Genomic DNA, 23,666 nt, shown 5'->3' with positions numbered 1-23,666 from the left:
GGGTGTGCGGGCGGGGGAGGAGGGGACGGCGGGACCCCCTGCGCTCCGGAGAGGCCAGCGGGCAGTGGGCACGAAGCCGTCCCGTGTGCGGGGGGAGCTGGGGGGGGTGAGGGTGGAGGGGGGGGGCTCGCAGGCAGGAAGCGTCCCGGGGCGGTGAAGGCGGCGGATTGGCAGCGCCCTGCTCCAATGGAGCGGCGGCGGCCCCGCCGGCTCCGCACCGCCCGCGCTACCGGCCCCAGCCAGCCCGGCGCGGGCGCCCCGCCGCCGGCCCCGCTCCGCACCCGCTCCCGGCTCCCGGCTCCCGGCTTCGGTCCCGCTCCGCCGAGCGCCATGGACGTGTAGCCGCGGCGCCTTTGGCAGGAAGGTAGGAGACCCGTCCCGTCCGGCCCGGAGGGGAACGGCTCACCGCCGCCCCGACGCCGCGGTGAGGGGCGGGCGGGCTGCTTGCCCGGGCCGCTTGTGGGTCGTGCCGGGAAAGTTGGGGTGTGGGGGTTCCCCCTCGCAGAGTCGCTGGCAGGGATTTGGCCTTCCCGCTTTCCCCCACCTGCCTGCGGGTGCTGCTCCCCCTTCTCGGCCCGGCGCGCCTCAGCCTTGCCCGGAGATGCTCGGGGGATGGACGGATTTCCCGGGGTGCGAACTTGTAGCCCCTTCCCCAGCCTCCCTGCCCCCCTCTCCCCCCAAAATAACATACTGAGGGCCCTCTCCCTTGTCTCCCGGGGTAATTTTCTGGAGAAAGGCTGGAAGAACACCGTGCAAAGCACTCCCCTGGCAGGGCCCCCTCTTCTCCTGGGGGGTCTGGGGAGGGAAAAGCTGCTCCTAATTACGAGAGGCGCAGGAAGAGGCGCTTTCCCATGCGCGAGCACTGGCAGAGTTCTCAGCCTGCCTTGTCCCTCTGTGCCCCGGGACGCCATCTCAGTCACAATGTGTCTGTCCTCTGCCAGCCCCCTCACAGACTGGCTGTGTCACCCCCCGAGGTCCCCTCAGAGCCCTGGCTCCAGGCTGTCTCCAGGCGTCAGAGGGGTCCGTGGGGCTGAGCTTGGCTCAGACATGGCTGTCAGCAAACCCAAACCCTGCCGTGACTGGGCCAAGGGGTGCCTTGGGAATCTCATGTTCCACGTTGCTGGTCTCCATGGGGAGAAACCCAGAGCTGCAGCAACTTGCACACGTGTTGCTTGTGTCCAAACTGGTGCTGGACAGACCAATGTCCAGTGGCGTGGCTAGTGTGGGGCTCCCCAGGGCTGGCCAGGCACCTCAGATGCTGGGAGCTGCCCGCTTCTTGCAGGCTGCAGCCACGTCTGGCCGCAGCGTTTGCAGGAGGAGGTGTGGTGTTTGCACTCTGCCTGTGTTTGCAGGAGGGCAGGTCACGGCGTGGCTGTGCCCACAGCATCCCAGCCTGGCACAGTGCAGAAGAGCCTCACAGGCAGCTTCAAGGTGGTGGAGACTGAGCTCCCCGGGGCTCCTAGGGGAGAGAAGGGGATAGGACACAGCCACAATGTCATCTCAGCCCCCATGCAATCCCCTGCTCCACTGACTTGGCCCTTTTTGGGGGGAGTGAAAGGAGCTGCATCTTTTCTCTGGAGAGCTGTGAGCTGAACTTGGCAGCTGAAGTGGCAAGGAGCCTGGGGAGAGAGGTCATGCACGGGACTGCACACAGCTAGTGAGGTGGACGGGGATGTGGGACGGTGGGGACCTGTCCCTGGGCTGAAACCCTGGGGATTGCAACTGAAGGAAGCTGGGAGACGATTTGCTCTTGTTTCACCCTGCCTCCTGTTCCCTGAACTTCAGCTCTTGAGAACCTCACGGGGAGGGGAAAACTTGATTATGTCTGATAAGCCACTTTTTCCCCATCCCCAAGAGCTGTCCTGGCTCCGGGAGAGGAGGATGCCTGGCTGGGTACGGGCCCTGTTTGCGAAGGATGAATAAATGACTCACAGCACAGCAAGTCTCCCCGCTGTCTTCACCGTGGCAGCAGCAGTGGTTCCCTTTTGCTTTATCAGAAGCCAGCGTGCTGGGTGGGTGCCCAGGCCTGCACCCCCTGGCCTACAGGCACGCTGCCTTTGCCCCCAGCTCACCCAGAGCATCCCGAGCGGGGAAACCTCCACAGATGGTGATGGTGTGCAGGACCCTCATCTGCCAAGAACAAGCTGAGCGCTCGTCTCAGACCCTCTCTTTCTGCTCCACTCTTGTTCAAAGGCAACTCCAGACCCTTCCTGCTCACGCAGAGCTCAGCGTCCCTCCTGTTTCCTGCCGAATGCGTTCCTGGAGAGCTTATTCCCCTGCGGGTTTGTGCCAACATTGTGCTTTAGGTCAAGACCTCTTCTCCTTCACTGCTGTTTACCCTGTTGTGTTTATAGCTTCCTCATTAGGTTAAACAATCCAGAGGATTTTTGCCTCCTTCTCCCATGGGTTTGGCTCTGGAGGAAAACCCCTCGTGAGATGCTTCCTGCAGGAGGGGGCAGGTGCTGGCTTGTGGCTCTGCTTTTCTCCCTTCGGAAAATTTCAGCACCTCTCCCAGCCTGTTTCCCCTCTTCTTGTTTAGGCATGGGAGAGGGTGGCTCTGCCCCTGCCAAAGATGTAGCTGGAGGAACGGAGCTTGGATGGGCCTGGAGCTCTTCTTTGTGGATGATGTGCCGGAGCCTGGCCGGCGTTTGGGATGCTGATACAAAGCCAGCATCAGGAATTAGCCCTGGGATGTCTGGGGTGACTCGCTGGGATGTTTAGAGAGCTTTTGGTTTTTCTAAGTGTTCCTGTGGTTACAACAGCATCACATGTGTGAAACTCACCAAATCTCTCCAGCTCGCGATGTAGTGACCTCGTGGCCCAAATTCCTACCAGAAAATCTCTCCACACCTCCTGGTGATGGGCTTTTTTCCTTCTATCCAGGCTCTGAAGGTGGGGAAGAGCGCATATACCTTGCAGTTGTGTTTGAGTCATCTTCTCCAACAGCCAGATTCCCATGGACCATTTCCACAATAAAAGGAAAATTCCTCTGGAAATTAGAAGCAGGTTTACGGTGTCAGGAATCAGCACATAAATAGGAACTATCTCTTGAGTCTGGCTTCTTCCCAGGTCTCTGAGTCACCCTGGCGTGGGGGCAGGATGGGGTGAGCTTCAGGCCCTTTTGGATGATCATGACACCCACGTCCCCAAGAGTGTGTGCCGGGCTCTCTGGTACAGGCAGAGGGCTGGGCTGAAAGGTGCAACTCATCCTTCTCTCCAGTGGCATAAGTCTGGGACATGGGAAAGGATAAAACTGGCAAACGTCTCCTCCTGTAGTGCTTGGGGTGGGAGAAATCCAGGAGGAGAGAGATAAGAAACCCAAGTGGTTGTCAAGACCTGACTCGCCTCTGTCCTGGTGGGACCATCTGACCTGTGGAGCCTGAGCTTGCTCCAGCAAGAGTTAGTCCTTGGTGAGAAAGTTTACCAAGGGTCTGCTGGGGGTCTGTCCAAGGGGAGGGCATGTCTGCCACTGCCCTGCTCGTACATGTTTTCTGAAAATGCTCTTGGAGATGGTGGATGGTCTGGTGGGATCTCAGGTGAGACCTGGTGTGGTCACATGTGTGGTTGACCTGTGTGGGTGGTGATGGCCGCAGGACCGCAGGTAAGACCCTTCATCCACCAGAAGAGGGGAGGATGCTGAAAGCATTTTGGAGATCAACCGGGGGCTCCCCAGAGGCTTCTCAGCTCTGGTCCTCTCCTCTTTAACAGATAGACAGCCAAAATAGGAACAGCCTAATAAAAACAGTTGCGGACCCAGAGATTGCCATGTAGGAAGGGGTGGAAAAATTAGGGCTCCTTCATCTAACGAAATCTTGAGGGTGAAAAGAAGGTTGTTTGGGCATCTTCTGGTTTACCCCACTTCCTAAAGTGAAAACAAGGAATGCCAAAGCCTTGCTGGAAAGCCAACACTGGGGATGCTCCAAGGGGAAAAGCAGATGAGAGAAGCTGCCAGCTTTTGGGGGAGCATCATCTCTGCAGCAGCTTGGGGAGGGTCTCCTGTCCTCAGCAGAGGGGACTGCCCCCGAGTCCCACCCCACCTTAGTGAGCCCCGAACAAGGCTCAGGGCTGCTGGCTACTGTTCTGCTGGCAGCCCTCAGGTGTGTGGACGTCCCTGCAGAAGAGCACGTGGGAAGCAGTGGGCCTGGCATGGCATCTCTGGAGCACGTCCCTGCGGGCTGGTGTGGCACTGCCCATCCAGCTGTTTCCTTTGCCTTCCTGTGCTTTCACCAGCCCTTTCCTTTGGGACTGAGAACCCCGCGCGCTCCATCCTGGCCAGACCAATAGCCTGAGGTGGAGCCAGGGATCTTGCCAGCCCCTCTTTGATGAAGGTTGGCATGGACATCACTGCCTGTTGAATTCAGTAACACCATGAAAGGCGCCATTCAGCCCTCACCTTCCTGCAGAAGTCGCTAGGAAAAACAAAAGAGCGCTGCCACGCAGGGTCTCTGTGGTGGGCTGGCCCAGCCCTGGGCCGGTGTTGCGACAGAGCTCCCGACAGCTGTGCTGCAACAGCCCCCGCAACGGTTCCTGGGCATGGCTGGGCTGCGGCAGCCTGGCTTGGCTTTGCAAAAGCCACTGTCACGCAGGGTGCCCATCCAGCTGGCGTCTCCCCAGACTTTCTTGCAGGGCCAGGGCCAGCCCTCGGCCCCTGGGGAGGTCTGCAGGAGCCTTTCCGTTGCTTTCCATGAGTTTTGCCCAAGGCCTCAAGGCTTAGGAGGAGCTGGTGGACCTGACCGCTATTGCTCCATCCTCGTCTTGCAAGGGCCAACACGCAACCCCGAGGGGTTTCCTTGGTGCTGTGGCTGCTTTTGATTTTTTTTAGCTCCTGTGAGGCACCCGGGGGGCAGCTTCATAGCTCTCCCAAGGCTGCTCCACCCCACCCTGGCTTCGAGTTTTGCAGCTTTATGGCTGGAGCGTGGCTGTGTCTGGAGAAGCATCCCTTTTCCCCAGCCACCCTGATCACACGTCTGGCTGTTTCCCCTCCCCAGCCAGAACTGTGCCCGCAGTCCTTGCACCCCAGCACCCCAAAAAACACCAGCTTGGTGCCTGGGACTCACTGGCTGCCAGGTTCCCATTCCTCACAGTCCCAGGGCAGGCAGTGCACACAGGGAGCTGGATGTGGCTCCCCACCCAGTACCTGTGACCATGCAGGGAGCAACCAGTGTGAACTCCGGAGGGACTAGTCTCTCCAAGCATCCTGTTGACACAGCTCTTGTTCTGCTGCATGTCCCCATCCCTTCTTCCCAGCTGGAGGCTGGAAGGACACACTGGGCTCTCTGACAGCACCGTCAGTTTGCTGATGGAGCGGCGGCAGCGCTCGTGCTGTGCCTGGGGTGGGTGAAGGATGTAAATGATGCAAGGTCCGTGGGGAAGGTTGTCTGGGGTTTTCAGCCCTGGAGTGCAGCTGGGAGGGGCAGGTGGGTGCTGGGGCAGTGTGTCCTGCTGCATCCCCAGCCGAGGTCCCCATGAGACGTGTCCCCAGCGAGGTGGTGATTGGTGAGCAGGTCTGACTGTGCATGGAGGATTTTCTTCCTCCAGTGCCTAGAAAGGGTTTGGGTTTGCTTTTCCACTTACTTTCCCCATCTTCCAAGGGCAGAGGGACCGTGCAGCAGCATTTAACCCTCCACAGGGGCCTCAGCAGTGCTGCCAGCAGCGTGGCTGCTGCATCTCCCATCAGCAGCGGCATTTTGCGGACGGCAGCGAATGCCTCTCCACCATCCCTTGCTGCAACCAGAGGAGGGTGGAGCGGAGCCGGAGGCAGCTTTTGTGGCCAGCTCTATGAATTTCCAATTACCAGCTCTCCTTGCCACCGCGAGAGAGGCTCCTGCACCTAATTTTTGGTGAAACGATCCGTTTTTCTCAGTAATTTAATAGCGTGGGCAGGCTGCTTGCTGATGGAGAGCCAGCAGCCGGCACCGAGGAGCCTGTGTGCCGGGCTGCCGGCGGTAACCACCTTCCCTGGGCGACGCAGGAATGCTGACCTAATAGAAAAGACATCTAAAGAGGAGTTTTGGAGAGCAGCTCAGTTTGGATTCAGCTCACACGCACGGCTGCCGGCTGCAGTGGGGTCTCTCCATGCCCCCAGCAGGTCCCAGGATCCTGCACCACAGCGGGGATATCCCTGATGGGAGCCAGGCACCAGGGCAGGAGCTGTCCCAGCCATCCATCCGCACAGCAGCTGCTTTATTTTCTGGTAAAATGGCTGGTTCAGGGAGGCCATTGCAAGTTGTGAGCTGAGGTTGGGTTCGGTGCCCGGCTGCGGCTCTCCAAGGGCTGGAAAAGCCGTGGTGTTTCGCTCTGACATTTTCCAAATGAGATGTTTTGATTTGGTTTTTTTTTTTATATAATTTTATTTTATTCCCCACCCCAAGGTAATGTTTGGAAGCCAAATTTAGCTCGATTTAACTCAAACCATTTTAAAAAAGTAAAACCACTGAAAACTAAACAAGGCCTATCATTTAGAACAAAATGTTTTGGTTTTCATTTTCCTTTTGGCACGAAAAACACAAACTCCCTTTTTTTTTTTTCCATTTTCCTCTTGACCTACAAACAATTTTATTGGGGTTTTTTGGGGTTTTTTTTCACTCCTCCTGGTTCTTTCCCAAGACCACATTGTGCACTGTGGCTGGAGGACAGGCGAACCCCAGTGCTGCTCCTGGTGGGACGGGGATCCTGGGTCGGATGCTTCCCTGTGGAGGATAAAGGGGTCTTGCAAAGGTGAAGCAGGAGCTGCTCTCCGTGCTGCCAGCTCTGACTCAGGCGGGAGCTTCTTGAGGAAAAGGGAGGCCCCGGGCGTGGGATTTGGTCTTTGGGTCTGTCCCGGCTCTGCCCCGGCGATGTGAGCCCCAGAGCTGAGCCCGGTGGGTACCCAGGCTGGCCCAGCCATGCTGCGGGTGCTGTGCCCTGCTGCCGGGCATCCCCCCTGGGAAGGGCAATCTCTGGCTTTGCTTTCTCTCCTTGTTTACTCAGGTTTAAAATTAATCTGACCTTCCCTGGCGCAGGCTTGTGCAAACACAGCGTGTCCCTGAGCAGGGAGCTCCCTGCAGCCCGTGGGGAGATGTGTCTGTCCCCAGCTTGTGTCACCACTGTCCACACTGGGTGAGGTTCCCACCAGGACTGGGGTGCTGGGCAATGGTGGGGTGCCTGCTCTGTCAGTGTGCCAGCTCCCTCCCAGAAAAGCCACCCCTGGCCGTAAATCAGGGCACGGTTAATCCTCTGGCACCAGCTGCCAGGAGGCTGGGTGCCCAGATCTGTCATCTCTGGGTTTTGCAAGGGGTGGCTGCGATGCCTCCACCCCGGGCAGGATCCTTCGTGCCAGAGCCAGGGATCATTCCCCCCGAGCTTCACCCCCCCATCCGTCATCCGCAGACCCAGCCCTGCTCCCTCCATCCTTGCCGAACCTCAGCTCCTGCTGCAGCCTCAGCGGAGTGGTTGATGGGGAGGGAGCAAGGGAAGGGATGGTGGGGAGCAGTGCTGGGGCCAGCTCTGCTGCAGAAGCGAAGCACCCAACTCATCCACCACCTGATTTTATTCTACTCTATTCCCCTCTCAGCGCCTCGCTGCATACCACAGCCGTGCTTTTTATAGCCCCCAGCTGCAGCCTCAGCGTGCTCCTGGCCAGCTCCCTGCCGCGGCCCCGCTTGCTCTGTGCCAGCAGCCCTGGCCGGGGCGGGATGAAGGGGGGGAGCGGTGGACGGACGCCATCCCCGGGGTCCCCATGGTGGTTCAGCGAGAGGAGAGGCACGGGCTGCGGGGGAAGGCAGATAATTAAACCCTAACCCAGAGCCACACTCCCGTGCCGGCAGAAGCATTTAAAGAGCCGCATTAGTCACCCCCCCCCCATGTCGCAGCCGGCGCGTGCCGCGTGTCAGGTCAGAGGCGAGTGGCTGTGGCCTGTCCCTCAGCATCCCCTCTGGTGCTGCCCGTGGGTGCTTCTAGCCTGCCAGAGCCACCGAACCATTCCACTCATCCTCCCATCAGCCCGTTTGCTGTCATGAGGGGTGTCAGCGGTTCCCCCCCTCCATCCCCAGTCACCCCCAGGCTCTGTCAGGGTTGCGTTGCTATGGGGGAGGCTGGAGGCGCTTCCCTGCTCCCCTGGAACGCTTTTATGAGAGCGTGGGGCTTGCTGCCGCCTTTCCCCATCCCGCGGCTGCTTCCACAGGATGCTGCTATGGGGCCCAGGGTGAGGAGAAGGACGTGGATGTGCCGTTCTGCAGAGGGTGCGTGCCCGGAGCATCCCTGCGTTGGGATGCGGGGTTTGCTGAGCGGGGGCAGCCGGCCAGCGGGCAGGGAGTGAGCATCCTCTCTGGGAAGCAGCGGCGGGGGGCGGGGGGGGGGGGTTTGGAGGGGCCGGCGGCTCCCTCCCCGTGCTTTCTCCAGACGTGATTTCACCGCCACGGGGAGGGAGCACAGCCAAGGGACGAGCCCTGCTTTCCACCGCGGCACCCGGCTCGTTTGCCGGGGCATTAGTCATTTAGGCTACGGCTGGGGACAGGGTGTGTCCAGGGTCCCTGTGAGCCGTGGGGATGGGGGCCTTGGGGAGCCCGTGTTTTTGGGATGCTGCCGGGGAAAAGAGAGAGGGATAGGAGCAGGGATGGAGGGGGGGGCTTCTGACCTTGTAGCCCACTGTCCACCCCCTACTCCTTACTGCCCTGGGAAGGGGGCATAGGGCAGCGGTGAAGCCAGATGTGTACCCAGTATCCCCGGGGGCAGGGCTGAGGCCACCTTCGCTGGGCTGATGCTGGTGATGGCTCCCCAAGCTCCTGTCAGCAGCCTTTTTGGAGCTGAGCACAGGAGCGGGGAGGCACAGTCCCTCTTCAGGGATGGGTTTGGAGAGAAGTCCCAAGGAGAGGACTTCTGCAAGGGGTTTGCAGGTCCCTGGAGACCCCACATTACCAGGGAGCTACGTGGGACCCTGTTGCAGCCCCTGTGTCAGGTGCCTGGGGTTAATTTTAAACCTCTGCCCAAACATCATCCAGCTTGTTCTGCCTCCGACAAGAAGGCAAGGAGAGGCCAGACAGTGAAACACAAACGGTGCTGCCATGGGGCTGCGCTGAGCTGTAGGGGTTCCGCAGCCTTCCCTGCACACAGGCTGGGCAGAGGGCAGGGGATGTCCAGGAGCTGCAGGGGTGTGGAGGAAGGGATGTGCATGGGGTGGGTTTTCCAGAATTGCCAGCTGTGGCTGTAACCCTCTGCGGATGGCCACAGAAGGAGGTGGGGGGGTGGGGGGGTGGGCGGGGTGGTGCATCCCAAATCCACTCCCACACAAAGATGCTGGGCTTCACCCTGTGAGGGTTGGGATTTTGCCAGCAGCACCCCAGTCCTCGGGCAAGCCAGGGATGGGTAGGGTAGGGGGGCTGTGGGAAGGGGGAGCTGCTCATGCTGCCCGCCAGGTGCTGAGCATGCCGGGAGAGGGGAAAGCCTTGGAGACTCGTTCGGAAACAAGGCTGCCCTTTTATTCTCCTTTACGACTGCATTTTAATATCCACAAACACCCCTCCCTCCCCAGGCTGCTGCCAGCAGAGCCTGTATCGCCTTGCACTTGGCCTGCAGAGAAACCCCAGCCAAACCCTGGGCCCCAGCGCAGGGAGAGGATTATTCCCCCCCCTCGTTTTTGGGGTATTTTTTTTTAATATATGTTTTCTATAGCTCTAATTAGATGGGCTTGAGCCCCAGCCAAGACAAATACACCTGGGGGAACCTCGCCTTACAGACCCCATCTGCTGTGTTGGGGGCTCTGCTCCCTGTACAGCCACTGCCTGGCCCCTTTGTAGGGGAGGGGACTGCTGGTGGGGGGGGCTAGGACTGCTCCCACCCGCTCCCACGCCAAGCCACAGAGCAGCCTCTGCACAGGAGGAGAGTCTAGTGAGGCAGTGTGGGGAGATGGTGCAGAGGCAGTGGGGGCACCCAGCGGACCCCCATCCCACAGCAAGACCTCCGTCTGGCACGGACCTGAGGTATCTGCCTGCCACTGGTGCCACAGTGGCACGGGGCTCTGTGCCCGCAGGGGCAGGATGCTAAGGGAGGGGGGATGCAGTGGCTACCAGAGGTTTTGCTCTTCTGGGGTCACAGCGTGGGTGCATTAAGGGGTCACGGCCCTCAAAATCTGCATGTGCCTGGGGAAGGAGGGTTGTGGGGGCTTCCCAGCGTGTCTGGGTGTGTGTCGGGCTGCGGGACCACCTACCTGGTGACATCCAGGGACCGTTCGGGAAAGCAAGCAGGGGACATCAGTGTGCCAAGCCACCACAATGGCTTGCACTGACAGCCAAATCCGCACTGTGCTGAGCATCGGGTGCTTCTTCCCATGACCACTGGCTTTCTTGTGGGGCTTTTTGGCTGTGCTTTTCCTCCCTCCCAGTGTTTCAGAGGCCACCCCCCAGTAGTCCCATTGCTAGTGGGCTCAGCACTGCTGGCACCTCTGTGCCAGGGTCTCACACTGCATCTGTGGGTAGCCAGAGCCCGGAGAGCTTTTGCGGGGTCTCTGCAGTGTAATGTGGGCCAGAGGGAGGAGGAGCACCCTTGGGTGGCACTCAGCACTGCAGCTGGTCCTGGAGGATGCTTCCTCCTCCTTTCCATGTGCCAACTCCCACTGCTGTGCCCTGCTCCATCCTCGGGGATGGGTGCAGTACACCGTCCCCTCTTTCCCTGCCTGGGTGTTGAGCAGGCGGCACTGAGCCAGCATCAGTGCCACAAACTGCCCTCCCAGTGCCCCTGGGTCCCAGGGGCCCTGGCAGCAGCTTCACCCTCACCCCTCTGGCTGCAGAGATGCCGCCTGCTTTGGGATGCACATCCCTGACCCCTGTGTGCCCACGCATTGTGGACCATCATCACGACCTCAGGGCAAGAGTAACTGTAGTGGCAGCTTAAAATATAAAATGTCCAGCCTCAGCAGGACCTTCAGGTGATGGGGCTGGGGGCTGGCTGTGTCTCTGTCCCCCTCCAACAAGAGTGCCGGGCTGAAGGCACACAGGGAGGGGGTGGCAGGCTTTGGGACACGGCGGCTGCTGGTCCTTCGTGCCTCCAACCAGGGCTGTGCAGAGGGCAGCTGAGGCATTTTGCGAAGGATTTCGGAGCTGCCTTGGCCACCAGTCAGAGCAGGCTGCAACGGGAACATTTCGAAATTCTTTTGGATGAGGAAAATTCCACGGGCAGCCCCCCTTCGGAGAAAGTTTGGGATGGCTGAAATGTTTGGAGTGAGAGGCTGCTTGCTTTTGTTTACTCTGAACTATAATATTGCCCAGAGGGGGGGGACACGGGGGATAAAGGGGGGGGAGACACCAAAGGAAAAAAACAGACAATAGGAGCTTGTAAACAGAGCTGGCTCGGATCAAAGCTGACGCATCTCTCCAGCACCGTGGAAGGAGATGTGTCGGCACGCTCACTGCGTTGCCCTGCTCAGATGCAGTCACACTTAACCTTCAGGAGAGCTTGGTGGGGTTATTTTTCCTTCAGTAGAAACAAGCCAGGCGATGTTTTTCTCACCACCTCGGCTTAGGCAGGTCACAGTCCCCATCCCTTGGCCATGCACTGCAGCCCCCACACTCAGCGGTGGGATTCAGCCCCAGCTTCTCTTGCCCCTTCTCCACCTCTCCTTTTAGCTTGGGGGCCGCCATCCGATTGACTTGGCATGAGGCAGGTGGCATGGATGCCACCACAGAGAGGTGTTTCACCAACCTCCATCCCCACTGTGTGCCTTGCACCCTGCTGCGTCCTGGGCTGCCTGTTCTTAGGAAAGCCCAGTAGCCAGGTCGTCTCCAAGCTTGGAGAACACAGACCATGGTTGTCCCATCAGGTACCAGATGCTGGCATCGGCATCCTTACATACCACATCACCGGGTGTCTGCAGCCACCATCTTCCCATGCAGGGCACTGCCAGTGGGGTGCAAAGGGTTAAAGGGCCACCAATTGGTGGTGGCTTTATTTGTCTGCCCCAGGTGGCCCTTAGCACCTGAAATCCTCCCTCTCTGACCCAAAAGGGATTTTGTTTTGCAGGAGGAGTGACAGCAAATTGCTAGCTGGGGGAGCGGTATGGTGAGCTGTTTATTTTGGCCCCGTCACCCTGCAGCGTTTTGGCTGACCTGGGCGCCTTCATGCCTTGGGATGGAGCTGAGCCCAATGGCTCCCAGGCACCAGCCAGCTTTGGAGCATGGGGAGGGATGGAGGGAGGAGTGGGTAGGGGGATGCTGTGAGGCCCTCTCTCCTGCTCAGTGTTCCCGGCTTCAAGCTGGAGTTCATTAGGGAGAGCTGTGCTTGTGTGGGGCACTCACACATCTGTACATATATATATATGTCTGCCCTACCTCTGTGGTTTCATATGCTCTTGTATCGGGTCCAGGGTCAGCTTTTGGGGGGGTTCTGGCAGATGCATATGCTACTGGTGGGAGTGAAATGCCTGGCTGCGCTGTCATGCCAGGGGCTGTGGGTTCACCGAAGCCTCTGCTGGGCTGGGCTGAGCTCGGAAGCAGAAAAATATCCCAAATCCTAAAACGTTCCCAAGACAGGAAAAGCCTTTCCCACCCGGCTTTAATCACAGGGTAGCCCAGCTCCCTCCCAGAAGGTCCCACCCGTGTCCCCAGATCCGGTACTGTGCCCGTCCCTGTCCTGAGACCCTATGTCAGTGACGGTGGGGACGCAGCTATCCCCCCACTATGACTCCATCCCTCCATCCTAAAAATATTCTCCCAGCTGTAAAGAAGCCCACCAGCACTGGGAGATTATTTTTAGGAATTTTTCTGGCACGTGCCTTCAGGGGGAGTGTGGGGATCGGGACAAGAGAGGGGGGGACCCCTTCTCTCCCCTCTCCAAATGCAACACAGCCAGCTGGCGTGGCGTCGGGGCTGCTGGCTGCTAACAGAGCCCTTGCTGTTTTGGCCTTTGCCAATGCCTCTGGTTACAACCGGGAGCCAGAGACCTCTCCTTCCCATGGGATGGAGCAGGGGAGGGCGGAAATCGGGGCGTTGGGGTGGGAGTTTCCCAGCCAGCGTAAGAGCAGAGACTGACCTCCACAAAGCTGCCAGCATGTTGAAGTGAGTGGTGGCCCCCCCAGCCCCCCAGCACTGGATCCAACTAGCAGCTGCCAGCCCCACAGAAGACAGAGGTGACCGTCGGGTTATGGGGAGGTTTGGCTCAGGTTTGGACACTGATGGGTCTGTGGTCAGTGAGGCGATGTCGTGGAGGTGGGGTGGGGATAGGTCTGGGTCGGGTGGGATGAACTGTGGGCATGATTGTGGAGATGAAGTGGAGATGCCCTGGCCAGCACTGGAGTTAACTGGGTATTTGGACTGATCTGTGGTTAGCCCCACATTTGGGCTGCATAGCTCCCTGTTCCTGATGGGCTGCAGCTCACCCCGTGTTTTATCTGAGCTCGGTGTAATGCCAGTCCTGGGTCGAGCTGGCTTTAACCCCACACTGGGACTGCGCTGCATTTAATCCAACTCCTGAGCCGAACTGGGATTAGTCCTGTCCCTGGGTTGAGCGGGATTTAATCCTGCTCCTGGGCTGTGCAGAGTGCAAGCCCACGTCTGGGGCCATGCTGACTTAGGCCCCGTACTGGGACTGTACTGGGTTTAACCCCACATGCAGCCTGCTGGACTTAACTGGGCTGCACCAGCCTGATGGGGAAAGGCTGCAACTGGTGTTTCTGTTTTAACAGGGTAATTCCAGCAGCAGGTTGCTGGGGTTGCGCTGGGCGCAGGTTTGGGATGTGGGCCAGACCAGACCAGCAGGCATGGGGGCCCGTGGGTCCTGAGCACCTGCAGGCCCCGAGGCTCCCTGAGGCCAAGGGGACAACCTCAGTGGATGTCCCCAGCACCCTTGCAGCCTTTTTTTAGGTCCCCAAGTCACCAGAGGGGCCAGAGCATCCATCAAGGTTGTCCCCTTGTCCTCAGGGGGAGGCCTTACCCCAGCAGTGCCCAGGGTGGGTGAGGAGCCACCCCTGGGTGCTGCAGGGAATCCAGGGCTCTGTGCACGGCCCTGGCCACCCAGGATGTTGTGGGGAAGTGCCATGCTTTCCTTCCCACCAGGGCATGTAGTGCCAGGGAGGGTGGCAGCAGAGGACAGGGGTGGTTGAGCGCAGGGGACCTTGATGGCAGTGAGATCAAATCTACCCCTGTCCCAAAGGTGTGTGTTGATACAGCCGATGATGTAGGTCACCGACACTGCAGGGGTGCAGGGCAGATCAGCAGCCATGTGGATGGGCTCAGGCCATGTCACAGCTCTTCAGAGCAGGGCACAGCACTTCTGCAAGGCTGCTGGGAGGAGGAGGAGTTAGCAGACATAGGGTGTGCTTCCCCAGCTGAGGGGCAGGAGTGCAGTGTGATGCCATCTCCAGGATGTTAGAGCTGGCCAGTGTCAGGCATTGCCTTTTGCAGAGTGGCTTTTTGCATCTGGGTGTCTCCAGCCAGGCTGAGCATGTGGTAGGCAGCGCTGCCAGATGCTCTCCGCTATGTTGCCATGTCTCCGTTGCAGTGATGCTGCCCCAGACCAGCACAGGGAGAGTTTAGGAGCCATCCCAGTTTCCTGTGCTACTTGGGGAACATCCTGTGTCTCCCCACTGGCATCCTCAGCCCAGCAGCACAGCATCGTCTGACCCCACCACACGCACCCTCGGCTCTGCATGCAGCTCATTCCCTTTGGAAAGCTGCTTCAAATGAAGCAGAGGAAAAAACAAAAACAACTGCCCAAACCCCACTGTCTTCCAAAGTGCCGAGCATGATGGAAAGCTGGTCTCCCCCAGGAATCTGCACCGAGCTTTGCCAGGCTGCAGCAGGACATGGCACACAGCTGCTGTGGTGGGGGGGAGGTGAGGGAGAGGGGGGACACAGACTGTCACATGCCCAGTGGCATCAGTGCTGATGCACATGACCTTTTGGAGGGATATTTTGGCTTGCAGTATTTCAGTGTGGATTTCTCCCCACAGCTCCCCGAAAATGCATGACGGACAGAGAGCTCAAATGATGCCCAGCAGGACAACAGGGTCAGCAGAGGATGCAGAGTGGCACTTTGTGTTTCTGGCTGGCATCCAGGGGTGCCATGCATGACCTGGCCACCCTGGCTGAGCTGGTGACAAGAGTGTCCCATGCCAAGGGAGCAGAGTCTGAGCAGAGCCAAGCCACAGGCCCGGCCTGGGCTGGGTCCCTCTGTCCCAGCCATGACCGAGGGAGGTCACCCAGCCCCGGGCGGGCAGCAGACACTTCTGGAGCCAGCGTTAGCATGCAGGAAGGAAGAAAAGCTCTGATTGTTCCCTCTGTCCCAGCGACCACTGTGCCGGGACTCCCTGTCCCTGGGATGTGTCACTGCCGGTGCAAGCACAGAGGAATGCTTTCTCTGTCTGTGTGCCCATCCGTGGGAGTGCAGCGCTGCTGAGGAAGATGCCCTGGCAATGCACGTGTGTGTGTGTGTGTGTGTTTGTGTGTGTGTGTGTGTGTTCATTTGCACATGTGGTTTTTTTTCCCCCTTGGTGAGGGAGTTTGGTTGCAGAAAGTAAGGGGTTCCTTTCTGGGCAGGCTGTTTTGCAGCTCTGCCTGGCCCAGAGCTCCTGGCCCCCTGCCACGCCACTGCACCCAGGGCAGGAGAGAGCTCCGGGTCTTCCCCGGCTCTGCGGCTCCTTCCCCTTTGTTTCTGACCTCCGGGCAGGCAAGGAAGGGCTTGCCCTGTTCCTTCTCTCTGCGGTGATGCTTGGTCAGGGCTAGGTTTTGGCAGTGCCCAGGCAGGTTACTTACTAAGCCAGCATGTGCATCTGGAGGTCTCAGTACTGCCTCCCCTCGTGCTGCACTGGCAGGGTGGGCAGCTCCCCAAAGGAGGCCACCCAAGGCATGGTACTTTACAGGGTGCTGGGGTGAGGATGGGGAGTGCTGGGAGATCCTGGGACAGGGAGTGTTGAAGGGTGGGAGGATGCAGGACAGCCTTCCCCCCCTCCCCAGGCATGGAGATCAGGGGTTGGGGTACAGCTGGGAATGGGGGCTGCAGAGATGCCCTTGGCCACCACGTAGAGGTGTGGGGTGCCTCTGGGTCTGTTGGCAATGCCACCCGCAGCCAGGTTGGCTGGGCAGGGCTTGTACCATTCCCCAGCAACATTAGCTATGTCTGGCTGCAGATCATGCCATGCCCCCACCTCTTCCTTGTCCATACAGGGCAGGATATCTTTCAGTGTCATGACTGTAGGGTCATTTTTCCAGGCTGGTCTTTGAAATACTCAGGAAACCTGAGACCCAGTAAACTCATGTCAGCAGTGAGCCAGTGCCTGGAGCGTTCCCCCACCACAGAGGGTCACCGTGGATGATGGGTGCAGCAACTCTGTCTTCACTCTCTGCAGTGTTTGCATGAAAACCCAAGGCAGTCAGGAGAAAAAATTACTTTAAAACTGTTTATGAGTCTCCACACTCTGCCTTCTCCCTGACACTCCTTCCCCAGCATCATCCCCTTAACCCTGTCCCTCGTGGTGTTTGGAGCTATTTTTGGTTTCTGCTTTGAAGTGTATTTTGGGTCTGGTGGTTTTTCCATCACCAAAATATTTTACTTTCAGTCTGAATGTTCCCAGTTAGTTACCAGCATCGTTTTGGCAGAGACCTGTTTAACTGATGTTTCTTGGGAACGTTTCTGTGAGTGGTTTGGTAGGAAAAGCTTATGGCAGTCTGATGAAATTATCTACACTTGGGGCTGGCGTTTGAGGCTGCTGGCTGTGTTCAGGGCAGGGTTGATGTGGGGTGCCACATGGCTCTTTCCCTGCGCTTGCTGGGCCCTGTGCATCGCCTTGTAGCTCTCACTTCCTTCACCATGTGGTTTGGTCTGAGGCCATGGGCACCTGCCCACAGGAGAACTGGCAGCTGCTCCAAGGTGCCTTTCCAGGGCTGGAGCATCCGTCCCCTGAGCATCCGCCCTTGGCCACTGAGCCCAGGAGGTTCAGGGGGATGTGGATTTATACCCTTGAGCTGCAGCCTGCACTTGGACAGGGTGATGCTGGCTGGTGTGGCAGAGTGATGCTGGCTGAGATGGACAGGAAGATGCTGGCTGGCACAGGCAAGGTGATGCTGGCTAGGATGAACATGGAGATGCTGGCTGGCACAGACAAGGTGATGCTGGCTGGGATGGACAGAGAGATGCTGGCTGGCATGGGCAGGATGCTGCTGGCTGAGATGGGCATCCTGTGACAATGATGGCTGGCACAGACAGAGCAATGCTGGTTGGTATGGACAGGGAGATGCTAGCTGGGTGAGGAGACCCAGGTCTTTGGCTGGACCCATGGAGAGCTAGGTGCATGTGTCTTCCTCAGCATCCCGCTCACTGGTGGTCCCTGAATGGCAGGAAGGGATTTCAGGGCTATTCCTCTTGGGCCCAGAGACCCCAAATGGCCCAGGAGGGCCCAGACCTGCACAGATCAGCCCTGCAGCAGGTGTGGGGATGGGCAGCGATACGGTCCCCACAGCCAGCTCCACTCTGGGTACAGTCTGTGCTCTCAGAGACCTGCTGTGCTGGCTGTGTCAGCCTGTTCAGATCTAATCGCTGTCTCCTGCCACGTACAAACATGCTGGAATTTCTTGGTCCCTTTCCGCTCCAGCTGCACCAGCACAGGTCTCTGGACCACCCAGGGGCTGGGAGCCAGCCAGGGCTCCTGGCACAGGACTGCAATGGCAAAGAGCCCTTAATCCCCCAACCCACGCAGCCCCCAGCTCCTGGTCAGTGTCTGCCTTTTGCATCCCTCCCCCAGGCACAAGGACTCCTCAGCAGCTGGGGACTGGCTGTGGCACAGGCACAGACCCTGACAGCTGTCCTGGCTGGGATCCCAGCCTTACTGTCCCTGTGCTGTCCCCAGCAGGATGGGGTGAGACAAGGGGGAGGTGCGGGGTCCATGTTCCTGCAGGGATGCTGTGGGCCGTGGACCCTGCTGGTTGCCCCATTTCAGGGGATAACACCCTCTCCATCCCTGCTCTGCCTCCTCCAGATGCACAGTCCCATCCCAGGCCTGGACAGGGTGATGGTCTTCCTCGCAGCAGCCCTGGCATCAGCCTCCCTTGCCATCCCTGAGGGCTGGGGAGAGGAAGGTGAGCCCCCATGAACCCTCCTGCATGGCCCCCACATCCCAGGCATGGGGATCTTGGGGGCACCCCATTCTCCCCCAAACAAACACAGCCCTGCCAAAATCAGGGCACACACAAACCAGCCCCACAGCGATGGGTGTCCTCTGGCCAGCTCCCCCCACAGCTACCCACTGCCCAGCCCCAACTGGGACCAGTCCATCCCAGTCCCCCACAAGGGTACCTGCATGAAGCAAGACTCCACAGCCAGTGCCCAGCTCTCCGGAGGGGGCGGGGGGGGGGGGGGTACAACCCTGGCGTGAGGGGGCACAGGGTGCTAACACTGTCTGGGGATGTGTGTGTCCCTCCAGGTGTGCAGTACGGACAGGTGGGGACGGATGTGACCCTGTTGTGCGCCGGTTCCCGTGCCGGGTAGGTCCTTTCTGTGCGCACTGGAGGGTTTATCCAGCGGGAGGGTTTACAGGGTGGGCCCGGGGTGACCTGTCAGTCTCCACCCTCTGATGCAGCCTGCCCGGTCTCTGCTCCCCCAGGTCGCCGGTGCTATGGAGACGGGCGGGTGCTGCGGCACTGCCGGAGGGCTCGGCCATCCGTCAGGGAGCCCTGGTGCTGCCACACGCCAGCCTGGCCGCTGCAGGGACCTACAGCTGCCATGGCGAGGACGGTGGCTTCCTGCACGCTGTGACCCTGCGGCTGGGGTGTGAGTAGCACGTCTGTGGGCTGGGATATGGGGCGTATACAGCCCCAAAGAAGAGGCTTCATGGTGACACAGGAGTCCCTGTGTGCCTTACGGGATGGGGGAATCTTCTCTTCCCCTGACACTGACACTTCCTCTCGGACCCCAGACTTGCCAGGGGTCCCCTTTGTGTCCTGCAGAGCATCTGACTATGAGAACTTCTCCTGCTCCTGGACCTCCAGTGTGGAAACCTTCCTCCCCACCAGATACATCACCACCTACAGGTGATGCATCCCCACAGGGCACAGGCTGAAGGGGTTACGGAGTGAAGCCTGGGTCCCTGCCAAGGATAACCACCAAATCCTACTCACCATATGACCTATGCCCTAATCCTACCCCAAGAACCAGGCTCCACCCCAGGGCAGGTCATGTTTTGTGGTGAGCAGTGCACCAAGCATTGTTTGGTCTGAGGAGGGCCCCCCAGCAGCGTTGGCAGGGCTGGCACAGGCAGGGTTCCTCCCTGCCCATGGCTCTGCCAGAACCGGAGGGGCTACAAAGGAGAAGGAGGTCATCTGCAAGCCAGCAAGCACTTCGGCATGCTGCAGGATGAAAGGAGCTCCAGCAGCCTTGCTGCTTCTAATTATCCCAGCAGGCCAAATTAGTGGGCTGCTTTGAAGTCGGCCAGAGCTCATAAAGCACAGCTCTGCAGAAAGCTGGGGGCTTGTTGGGATGGGGGCTGTGGGGAGCAGGGGGTTTGGGGAGCCAGCCAGGTTTGGGTGAGGGTGAAGCCAGCTGCTGGGGAGCTTTTATCAGCATCCCTGCACTTTTGCTGCTGCTGCACGATGAAACACTGGTGGGCAAGGGAGGTCCTATGGGGAGGACCCTCCTGGGCACCCCACTGTCTTGTTCCCCCAGGACGCCCAGCTCCTGCACAGCTGCTCACCAGCAGGGCCAGCGTGGCATTAGCTCCATCCCCTGTGCTGTGTCACCTCTGTGTGTCAGCGTGGAAGCCGGGGGCTGCTCTGTGGTGCAGGGACCCCTGTCCATCCCCTGGGTCATGGTGAAGTTGGCTTTATGCTGTCTCCTTGTCCTCACCATCTGCTTTTCTGTCTCTCCATGGCAGGAAGAAATCTCTGACGGGTGAAGAGAAGCGGAGGTAGGACTGACTCCCACCCTGGGGACTAGCTCTCTCTCCAAAGGCTCTGCCACTCTCCTCAGTGGGGTCCCAAAGCAAGGGCTGGGTGTCCCCATGAGGGAACCAGCTCCCTGGGGCCCTAGGAGAAGGGATTGCCCCAGGAGGGACTGAGGGACTGAGATGGGAAGCACTTTAGTCACTCCTGGAGGGGCATGCCAGGCTCTGGAGGGGTGACAGCAGCTGCCGGAACCCTCCTGGGCTGTCACAGGGGCAGCCTCCTTTACTGGGCTCTTGGCATGGGGGTCTCCCCACATGCCACCACCTTGGTAGCACCAGGAAACTATGAGTGGCAGGCGGGGGGACGTGTCACCACCCTGCCTGCCCATCTGCAGGAACAAGAACGGGCACGTGGGGCCGTGCCTGCAGGATCCAACCCGTCCCGGCACCTGCACCGTGCACGGGTCAGAGTTCTGGAGCTCCTACCGCCTGAACATCACTGAGGTGAACCCCCTGGGCTTCAGCTTCCGCCTCCTCGACGTCACCATGCAGGCCATCAGTGAGTCCCCACCCCTCCCTCTGTCCCAGTGTCCATCCACCCCCCAGACATGGGTGGCAACAGGGAGCCCAGCACCCCTCTGCGTGGCAGTCCAGTGTGACGGCAGCTCCCTGTCCTCTCTTCACTGTGCACAGTTAAGCCAGACCCTCCGGAGGGCTTGGTGGTGGAGCCCATCCCACTGGCCCCACGGCGACTCCATGTGAGCTGGAAGTACCCCTCCTCCTGGCCTAAGGAACCCCACTTCCAGCTCAGGTTTCGGCTCCAGTACCGGCCCATCATCCACCGTTCCTGGTCTGTGGTAAGCGCTGGGTGAGGAAAGGCAAAGCCAGCACGGGAGCAGGGTGGGCATGGGGTCAGGGTGGGCAGGGGGGGATACCTGCCCCACCGGTCCCCTCTGCCTGACACAGGTGGAGACAGTCAACCTGTCTGAGGTGATCACAGATGCCTTCGCTGGGCTGGAGCACGTGGTCCAAGTCAGCGCCAAGGATTTCCTGGATGCAGGAAACTGGAGCGAGTGGAGCGCCGAGGCCCGGGCAACGCCAGTCAGAGGTGGGACAGGCTACAGCCCCCAGCAGCTGTTCTGGGTTGTGCCATCCCTCCCCAAAGTCCCTCCAGCACCCTGGGCTGCCCCTCTCCAGCTGCTTTCCCGTGGCACTCATTCCCTCCACTATCACCCAGAGCAAGTCCCACCTCTTGGGATCCCTTAAAGCTGATCCTGTGCACCGTCCAAAAACTGGCACCGTGGTGGGAGACAGAGCTACAAAGGGGCAAAGCATCTCCCAGACCCACAGCAGGCTTCAGCCTCGGGGTAGAGTGGGGGTCCCAGAGCACTATAAGCACCCTAGGGATACCCTTGGGTTCATGGGACCCCTGGGTTACAAAGGCACCCTTCTTTGCTCCTCTCTGAGCTGCTGCCCAGGCTTTTGGGTGTTCCCCATTCCCCCTGTTCTTCCAGACCTGGCCATTGCAGCGAGTGAAGAAACCACTACAGAAACCAGCCTGGAGAGTCCTGCTGAGGAGCCCTCCCAGGCTCCCAACCCTGAGCCCATCAGTGAGTAGAGCTGGGGGTGGGGGGCTGGAGTGGGGACTGCCCGCAGGCAGCAGCCTGCCTGGGAACACGTGTGGCTGAGGGTGAAGGGTCTCTTGCCCCATGCCTGTGTGTGGCTGGTGTACTGGGGTGTCCAGGAGCTTGCAGTAGGTTTCCCCTGGATGCCAGGGGCTGTGGCATGCCTTGGCTGTGACAGTCTCTCTGTCCCAGACCGCAGTGACCCCCTGGAGAAGATGGCCATCCTGGTGTCCCTCGGGATCTTCGCCTTCTTCGTTCTGGCTGCTGTTCTCATCATCACCATCCTCATCTGGTAGGCTGGGTTTTGAGAGGGAGGGGTCTGCATGATTGCTGTCCTCATCCCACTCTGGCCCCCAAAACCTCCAGATGAGGTGCCACATGTTCCCCCAGCCCTGCTCTGGGGTCCTTGGCCAAACGGACTTGAAGCCAGCCCATAAGGTGGTTCGAGCTCCCCTTGCCTCTTGGCAGGGCTGGTCTGCCCTGCATCAACAGCTCTTCCCAGCACACCCTCCCCACCTGCCTGGGGTCTCACAGATGAGACCCTTTCTTGCATTCCCCCAGAGATGCTGCTGACAGGAACACCCCCCGCAAAGCCTCCTGCCTTGCTGGGGACTCTCACGCTCCAGAGTCAGTGCAAAGACCCCCCCATATGTGTTTCTCCCTGAGACTCCTGTCCCCGGGCACTGAATGTCCACTGGCTCTATCCCCAAGTCCCCTCTCATCTCACTGCTGCTGGGATCTCCCTGCCACACCATGGCCCTGCTGTGGGTCCCTGCTCCCATCCCATCTTCTGACCGGCTCCTGCTGTGGCCCTGAAGCCGACCCACCGGCGCAGTGGGGCACAGCCAGGCACCGCTGGGTGGGGCTGAGGAGCAGGATCACGGAGGGGGATGTGGTGGGGCGGGGGTGGGGGGGGCTTTGCAGGCAGTCCCGGTGCCCATGGTGGGCAGCTCGGAGTCCTCAACCTCTGCTGCTCTGTCCCCAGGCTCCGGGTGAGGAGACATGGCAAGGACGAGACTAAACCCCACAACTTCTTGGTTGCTGCCACCCACTTGAAGGCGCTGCCAAGTGAGTCAGGATGCAGGGGGAGTGATGGGAGGGTGCAGGGGGGGTGCAGGTCATTGCTCCCTCTGACCCCCCTGCCCTCTCTCTCGGCAGAGGCCCAGATCCTGTAGTGAGCCCTGGCCGATCCCCGCTCCCTCTACCCGCTTGCCCACGTGTGGGACTTGATGCCACTGCTGGCCCCCAAGGACCCCACGCCTCCTGGGTCACCCCACGGCCATGGACATTTCCAGAACCCCCAGCACCCTGGGGGTGGAAGATGAACCCTAAGGAGAGAGGATCTGCTTTGGGCCACCCGTGCCTTCCAGGAGTCAGCTGGAGGCACCTTGGACTCAGGGCGATGGGCCAGCCCTACTACCAGCTGCTGCTGAACATATGGGGATGAGATGCTGAGCCAGCCCCGCTTCACTGCCTAGTGTTGAGGGGGACCATGGGTGCAGGCTCCTAGGGGTGCTGGGCATCAGTGACCAAACGGTGCTGAGCCCTGCCCATCACCCCTCCACCAGCCGCCAGCAGGCAGACGGGACCCCCCCGTCCCTCTGCCCCTCGACCCTGTGCTGCGGCTGGGCGGAGCAGTGATGCCAATAAAGGGGGAGCATTGGCACTGCCCAGGCAAAACCTCCTTGCAGATGGTGCTGCGCCAGGGGAGAAGTGGGTGGCATTGGGTTGAGGTGACATAACTTGGGGACAGTCCTTGCAGGAGGTGCCCATCCCTAGGGGCCTAGGGGGGACAAGAGAGACCCCTGTCCTCACCATGCCAGCAGCAGGGACAGGACCCTCTGCACAGCCCCCTTTGCTCGGCATGTGGCCCCCCTCCCTGTACCTCAACCTGGCCCCATTAATGGCTTCCATGTGTTGGCACCTCCCAGCCCTGGTGCTCAGCGCCAGCAGCCCAATGAGATCCAGATGGGGCTGGGTGGAAACTCAGGCAGCGGTGGTGTGGGGAGCACAGTGAGTGGAAACAGTGTGGACTGGGTCCCTGTGTCACCCCCGGCTGGGCCCTGGGCTGCACTCAAACCTGGGGTGTAGAGGGAGCCTGGAAGGGGAGGATCTCCTGAAGAGTCCTCATGGGAACTGTGTGGGAGGGCACCAGGGCAGAGCTGGGGATTTTGCAATGGCTTTTGTGCCCAAAGACCCCTCTG

General features: G+C 59.8%; 1 protein-coding gene across 1 annotated transcript; it reads left to right on the top strand.

Moving 5' to 3' along the window:
- Positions 1-276: 276 nt before the first annotated feature.
- On the top strand, positions 277-23,132 carry IL11RA (interleukin 11 receptor subunit alpha). Its single transcript, XM_084278994.1, has 13 exons — positions 277-364; positions 17,939-18,038; positions 18,383-18,443; positions 18,563-18,729; positions 18,875-18,989; positions 19,829-19,861; positions 20,233-20,396; positions 20,531-20,694; positions 20,804-20,945; positions 21,352-21,447; positions 21,655-21,754; positions 22,448-22,530; positions 22,621-23,132. The coding sequence occupies exons 2-13, from the start codon at positions 17,939-17,941 to the stop codon at positions 22,635-22,637; spliced, it is 1,242 nt and encodes a 413-aa protein (XP_084135120.1). The 5' UTR covers positions 277-364; the 3' UTR covers positions 22,638-23,132.
- The last annotated feature ends 534 nt before the right edge of the window (positions 23,133-23,666 follow it).

Source organism: Gallinula chloropus (genome assembly GCF_964237585.1).
Source record: "Gallinula chloropus genome assembly, chromosome: Z".
NCBI lineage: Eukaryota > Metazoa > Chordata > Aves > Gruiformes > Rallidae > Gallinula > Gallinula chloropus.
The sequence above is the reverse complement of the archived record's forward strand: the minus strand, read 5'-3'. Positions and strand labels throughout refer to the sequence as shown.

What these genes read in the sequence shown, in the direction of transcription:
- IL11RA (XM_084278994.1), top strand. Translation starts at nt 17,939, where the DNA reads ATGCACAGTCCCATCCCAGGCCTGGACAGGGTGATGGTCTTCCTCGCA. An exon ending in CGTCACCATGCAGGCCATCA is followed by an intron (nt 20,397 to 20,530) that starts GTGAGTCCCCAC and finishes CACTGTGCACAG; the next exon opens with TTAAGCCAGACCCTCCGGAG. An exon ending in CCGGGCAACGCCAGTCAGAG is followed by an intron (nt 20,946 to 21,351) that starts GTGGGACAGGCT and finishes CTGTTCTTCCAG; the next exon opens with ACCTGGCCATTGCAGCGAGT.